General features: G+C 43.1%; 1 protein-coding gene across 2 annotated transcripts; it reads right to left on the reverse strand.

The window, feature by feature from the left end:
- Positions 1-3,560: 3,560 nt before the first annotated feature.
- LOC123424980 (lipase-like) lies at positions 3,561-6,600 on the reverse strand. Of its 2 annotated transcripts, none has more exons than XM_045108659.1 (10): positions 6,226-6,600; positions 5,924-6,006; positions 5,676-5,741; positions 5,514-5,561; positions 5,354-5,421; positions 5,207-5,279; positions 4,954-5,115; positions 4,623-4,817; positions 4,149-4,225; positions 3,561-4,046 (listed from the first exon to the last, which is right to left on the reverse strand). In XM_045108659.1, the coding sequence occupies exons 1-10, from the start codon at positions 6,317-6,319 to the stop codon at positions 3,830-3,832; spliced, it is 1,083 nt and encodes a 360-aa protein (XP_044964594.1). In that variant the 5' UTR covers positions 6,320-6,600; the 3' UTR covers positions 3,561-3,829. The 2 variants fall into 2 exon arrangements, with proteins under 2 accessions (XP_044964594.1, XP_044964593.1); XM_045108658.1 differs by having other exon boundaries at positions 5,514-5,579.
- Positions 6,601-7,109: the final 509 nt, after the last annotated feature.

Raw genomic sequence — 7,109 nt, forward strand, 5'->3', positions numbered from 1 at the left:
TTTGAGAAGTTAGATAGAGTTCTTACTAGTGTGGACTGGGAACAGAAGTTCCCTTTGGTTACAGTTCGTGCACTCCAAAGGGCGATCTCCGATCATACCCCCTTGTTGTTGGATACTGGGGATGCATTATATCTGGGTAATCGAGATAGTTTCTCTTTCGAATCCAGCTGGTTCTTAAGGGAGGGATTTCTGGACCTGATACACAGGGAATGGAATAGGTCTTCGGGCGGTTCATCGAGTGTACAACGATGGCAAAATAAAATTAGACACCTGAGACAGTACCTTCGAGGTTGGGCCAAGCATGTCTCGGGGACATATAAAGATGAGCGGGATAGGCTCATAAACTTTATCGATGAGCTGGATAGAAAGGCTGAGAAATGTGTTTTGGACGGAAATGAACGTCAACTCAGATTTGAGGCTGAACAGAGGCTCCGCTCTCTTCTCAGAGAGGAGGAGATGAAGTGGGCGAATAGAACTAAAGTTAAAGCTATTATTCTTGGGGATAATAACACGAAGTTCTTCCATTTAATAGCTAATGGCAAGCACAGGAAGAAGAGGATAGTGCAGCTTGAACAGGATGAAGGTACCATAGTTGGCCATGAGAACCTAAAATTATATATCTCTAACTATTATAAACAGCTGTTTGGTGCTCATCAAGATAATTTTGTGACTATGGGCGAGTACCAGGTTGCAGATATTCCCCAAGTTGGGGAGGCTGATAATGAGTCTTTATCTGCTCCCTTCTGGGAGAAAGAGGTGCTAGATGCGATAGGAGGTTTGAAGTGTGGTAAGGCCCCTGGTCCGGACGGGTTTCCGGCAGAATTTTACAAACACTGCTGGCACATCATTAAGAAGGACCTTATGGCTATGTTTGATGATTTGTATGCTGGTAATCTCTAACTCTTCCATCTGAATTTTGGTACTATTACGTTGATACCAAAGAAGGAAGGAGCGTCTCGCATTGAGCAGTTTCGCCCGATTTGCTTGCTTAATGTTAGTTTCAAAATATTCACAAAGGTTGGAACAGATAGACTAACGAAGATGGCGCATTCTGTGGTGCAATCTTCGCAAACCGCATTTATGCCTGGGCGTAATATCCTTGAAGGGGTAGTGGTTCTCCATGAGACTTTGCACGAAATGCACTCAAAGAAACTAGATGGAGTTATCTTTAAAGTGGATTTTGAAAAGTCATATGACAAAGTAAAATGGTCTTTCTTGCAACAAACATTGCGGATGAAGGGGTCCGATGAGGTTTGGAGAAAGCACATAGATTCCTTTACCACAAGAGGGAGTGTCGGGATCAAGGTCAATGATGATATTGGTCACTTCTTCCAGACACTAAAGGGACTAAGACAAGGCGATCCTATGTCCCCTATTCTCTTCAATATTGTGGCGGATATGTTGGCTCTGTTGATCAAGAGAGCTAACGAAAAAGACCTTGTATCTGGATTAGTACCTCATCTGGTGGATGGGGGTGTTTCTATTCTACAATATGCTGATGATACGATTCTCTTTATGGAGCACGATTTACTCAAAGCCAAAAACCTTAAACTCATCTTGTGCCTTTTTGAGCAGTTATCTGGGTTGAATATTAACTTCAATAAAAGTGAGTTGTTTTGTTTTGGTGAAGCCAAAAAGCAACAACATATATATAATCAGTTGTTCGGATGTGTGGCAGGGGAATTTCCTTTTACGTACTTAGGAATTCCCATCCACCATCGTAAATTATCTAATGCGGAGTGGAAATGTATTGAGGAACGGTTTGAAAAGAAACTTAGTACTTGGAAAGGCAAGCTTCTTTCTTACGGAGGCAGATTAGTCTTGGTTAATTCAGTATTAACAAGTCTGCCTATGTTCCTCCTATCTTTTTTTGAAGTACCTGTTGGGGTACGGAAAAGATTGGATTTCTACCGCTCTCGCTTTTTCTGGCAGAGTGATGAGGTTAAGACTAAATATAGGTTGGCGAAATGGGATATTATTTGCCGTCCTAAAGACCAAGGAGGATTAGGTATTGAAAATTTGGAAACTAAAAATAGATGTCTGCTCAGCAAGTGGCTGTTTAGATTGCCAATGGAAACCGATGGAATGTGGGTGCAAATTCTGACCAACAAGTACCTGCAGTCCAAATCTTTATCGCAGGTGGAAGCGAGACCTTTTGACTCGCCATTCTGAAAGGGTCTAATGCGGGTAAAAATCTCATTCTACCACAGATCGAGGTTTATCATTGGAAATGGGGAATTGACTAGATTCTGGGAAGACACCTGGTTAGGAGAAGCGCCTCTGGCTGTTCAATATCCGCGGTTGTACCATATTGCCCAACGTCGACAAGTGACAGTTGCGGTTGTATTGCGGGAGATTCCTCTTAATATTCACTTCCGCAGATCTTTAGTTGGGGATAGATGGGTTTCCTGGTTGCATCTAGTTAGAAGGTTAATGGAGGTTAACCTTTCTGATAGGTGTGATCGTATCTCCTGGAGATTAACACCAAATGGGTTGTTTACGGTTAAATCCATGTATTCTGATCTCATTGATTCAGTCCCAATTCCAAAATCAAAACATATTTGGAAGGTTAGAGTTCCTCTTAGAATTAAAGTTTTCTTGTGGTTTGTTCACAAGGGAGTTATTTTAACTAAGGATAATTTGGCCAAACGGAATTGGAAGGGAAGTCCCAGATGCTCTTTCTGTCCAAGACTAGAAAGTATTCAGCACCTCTTTCTCGACTGTCCTTTGGCTAAACTTGTTTGGCGCTCAATTCATATTGCTTTTAACATCGCTCCTCCTGTTAACTTGAACTCGTTATTTGGACGTGGTTACAGGGAATTGATGTTCAATTGGCTAAATCTATTCGTGTCGGAGCATGTGCTCTTCTTTGGGCTTTATGGAATAGCAGAAATGATTTGGTTTTTAACAGAGCTCGTGATATTCAATTCTTGCAGGTTATCTACCGAATTACCGCACTGATCCGCACATGGTCGTTACTAGCTCCTGTGGCAGCCAGGGAGCTTATGGTTACTGGGTGTGCCCGCTGGGAGATGGTAGCACAGGGTATCTTCAACCGGTTTGGATGGCGGCATATTAATAGGATAGGTGTTTAGTCATCTTGATCTTTTAGCCACTCCAGGCTGAGGCGCGATGTTCGCCATGTATCTTTTTTTCCTTTTTATATACTCTGTACTTTCTGAACACTTAGTTTGATTAATATATGGCTGTATGCATCCCTCAATGCAGAGGCCGGGGCAAGGCCTCCTTTTCTAAAAAATGAACATCTTTGAGAGATCAAGTCGGCATATCATCTTTAGATTTCGAAGTCATCATACGCGTCTCGTCATCGACGAAAACATCTTCTCCCACTGAATGCAAATCGTCAAAAATCCTGAAATAAATTCAGGAATAATGCGAGCAACATGATTCGAACACTAGTGAGATGGGAATACCAGTATCCCTCTAGGTTGGTTCATCCAAGTAGCACTGTTGTTCTATCAATTATTCATGTTTGATATGTTAATCATGATTTAATTATTGCATTTATGGATTAAAATTGTTAGAAAATTGCTCACATATTCATCAATAAAAAACCCTTATCATTGACAATTTTCTCCAATTGTTTTGAAATAAGCTAGTCATGTACTACCACTGAACCCAGAGATTCTGAGGAACTTATCACTATGACACTTTGGCATTCTGTTTCTGCACATACCAATACTTACAAGCTACAGATGAAAGAACCACATATCTGTCATGGCAAAAATGTTGAAACCATCCCATTGGCTGAATGCCTAAAACCATGCAAATGCTGAGGACACTATACACCAGCTTGTATGAATAAGGACTAGCTGGAACTGCTCGGATCGGTCTGCACACTATGACCCGCAATGATGATATCAACAGGGTTCTTCGACATGATAATATTACTCGCAAGACACAATTGGAGCCTCTCGACGCTCTGGGCCATGACGATTCTGCAGCTGCTCCAGTCATCTGCTGCTATCTCAACACCCATGTAGGTGAGATGGTCTGAGACACTTAGGAACAACGCAAACACGCTCCTGCAAATGCATAGAAAGGGAGCAGCCGAACAGGTGTTAGGAATTTGGAGACAGGGTGAGTTAACCAAATTGACGCTACCGGACAAAAGATTGGGCTCCCACCTGCAACAATTTGGATCTTCTCCGCTGCCGTCACAAACTCGGAAGGTTGTGTTGCCATCGACATTATGTTCCCATACCTGAAATTTGAATGCACATTGGATGGTGATTCAAGTATGTATTACAGATTTATATTAAGACATCTTTCCAAACTCAATTCAGAGTGAGATGTTCATATAGATAGTCTGGTTCTTCAAAAAGAGACGACACAATGGTAAACTACTGCATTTCAAAATAGCAATGTATGGTGACTAACGTTTTGGATGGCAACTGATGTTCAATTGTATTGTATTACACATCATACATATGTTTATATCCCTCTGGGAGCACCAGGTGTCCCGTCGATGTTGTTCTCTGTCGATGGTGTCCAAGTAAAAAAATATGCAGAGTGTGTTTGGTTGAAAAGAACAACAGGCATATACTGTTGGGTTTATGCATCTAGTCATACCCTTTCTGGGTTTATGCACAGGGGCATACCTCTCTAGGGAAGTGGTGGTATGTCAGGTGCGGGAGGAAGAAGAAATAAGGGGGCAAATGAGGCACAATATCATGCTCATGTGTCACTCGGATCGCACTGGGTACATATTGTTCAAAGTAAGAGGCAAAAGCAGCATTGCCAATTCGTGGTTGCCCGAAAGTCATGAGATGAACACTGTCACTTCCAAGGCTAATCTGTGAATGGGAAGAAAATTTCAGAGATCATGAATCAGCAAATACAGAAGTGTTAAATGTCGACAGATAGTATACCCTTGTTCATTAAAACCAAAAGTGAGCCTTATGCCAAGAACATAATCGCGGGGGCACTTACAGCGAGATCAAGTGCACAGAAAGAAGCCATAGCTCCTCCCATTGAATGCCCTGTAACTATAACGCTAATATCGCCATACAATCTCCTTGCCTTGCGAACAGCATTTGTGATGGCTGGACGTAAAAGTGTATTATTGTAAGCAGAGTAAAATCCAGTGTGGACCTTTAACCAGAACATAAACCTCATCAGAAAATAAATAAAAGCTACTCCTATAAAAAAAACAGAGTATATATATCAAGTTCGTGATAAAGACCTTCGCATTCGGCATGTTCGGATAGTTTAGGTCAACCTGCTTCCATACCAGGTCCTTAATCCAGTTCTGAACACTGAATGAGATAATTTAGAAGTGAACACAGAGGGATATAGAAATCATAATCTCCACAAAAGTCAGTTTCAAAACCTGTTCTCTTGAGTTCCCCTGATTGCAACGATTACAGCATTGAGATTATGATCAACACCAATGAATGCCTGTCAGGTTATTTAATCGCAAGAATATTTTAGTCCCGTGGGGAACAAACTTTACCATGCATACTAAGGTAGTAGCAATATAGCATACAGACCTGCAAGCAGTTCCGGATATCAACAATTATACACCTTATCTCAAAGCCCTGTTTTGAAAAGAGATACTGCAATGAGTTATTTGTAGTAGTTGTACTTAAAGTAAACCAAACGACACAATTAGGCAAGACAAATAACAAGACAAGAAACATGATGAGTCCTACTTTAGTCAAGTCGTTACATCTTGAGCATGTCCATGAATATAGAGCTGTTAGGTCCGTCATATACACCTAAAAATGAGAAAATAATATGAGGATAAGTTAATTTTGGATATACGTATATATATGTCGAGAAAATAATTCAAAATAAAACGGAATTCCAATATTTAATCACGAATTTGTAGTGTGAGAATGATAATACAGGGGCCTAAAACGCATGGCAGGTTGAGAAAAAAGAGGATGAAGTAACTTACAGCTGAAGCATATTCCACAATGGTCTTCGCTAGGGTGTAGTTGAAAACAAAAGTCCGGTTGTTGCTGTTGTTGACACTGGGTCCTGTGGATGATAATCAGGGCATTTTATTGATATGGTTGACGATTATATACATGAAAACAGAATCAGAAATATTAACCAACACCCCGCAAAAAATAAATGTGCTGTGAGATTTCAATAGAAGCACACAAATTTCCTTTCATCAACAGGAATATGTGAGAGCAAGGCCGTAAAGGAAATGCTAATACAATCACAAAAATGGCGTGGTGAACTGGGACATACCTCTCCGCCCTCCGTGAGAGGCTCCAGACAGCAGCAAGAAGACCGCCATGGCCGCCGCCGCCGCCGCCGCGGCGACCAACCGCCGGCTCCCCATTGAGAAGAAATCTGGCGTGGAGAACCGATTCAGGACCTGTCCGCTGCTCGCCCGCAACGCTACGCGGTTGAAAACTTGGCCGGAGGATGAGGAGGCGGGGTGGATCAGGCAAGAAAGGGATGAGGAAGGAAGCTGGGATGAGGCGGGGCGCCACGGCTCTGCTCGGGTCTCTGTCGCGCTGATGCGTGTTTGGTTGGACCGTGTCGCCGGAATCGGCCATGGAAAGTCAAGCGGGGGAGCTGTAGGTTCTAGCAGACTCTGCCTGGGCCTGGGTGCAGTAATGCCGGGTCGTTGGAGGGGAGAGAGGTGGCGGGGTGTGGGCGTGACGCGCCAACGTCACACAGGGTTGACGTGTCAACGTTACCCACAAAAAGATACCCATTTTGTATTACAAAGCAACCAACGATACAAGTAATGATAAATGATGGGGCGAAGCAACGCAGTTACGCTATGAAAAGCAAAAACAAACACAAAAATAACAAGTGACATGGATCAACAAAAACCGGAGAAACCTCGCGACTCCTGCGCCCATCAAGGATCTCCCATCAAGCTTCAATACTCCGAAACATCGGTACCAATCAGCACCTTCAAAAAGGACCGTGACGATGACGACGCTGCTGCCAAGGGTTTCCCCGGGCACGCGGTGAGACGCGAGGAAGGATGGCCCCCGACGCACTTCAGGAAGGTTTGGCGGCACCCACAGGCACCACTGCGCCGGTGTCGACCAGGCCGACACGGGTTTCCCCCGATCCTAACCTGCACTTCAAGCGCTCCGGAGCCTGTCACCAAA

Source organism: Hordeum vulgare, chromosome 2H (genome assembly GCF_904849725.1).
Source record: "Hordeum vulgare subsp. vulgare chromosome 2H, MorexV3_pseudomolecules_assembly, whole genome shotgun sequence".
NCBI classification, from domain to species: domain Eukaryota; kingdom Viridiplantae; phylum Streptophyta; class Magnoliopsida; order Poales; family Poaceae; genus Hordeum; species Hordeum vulgare.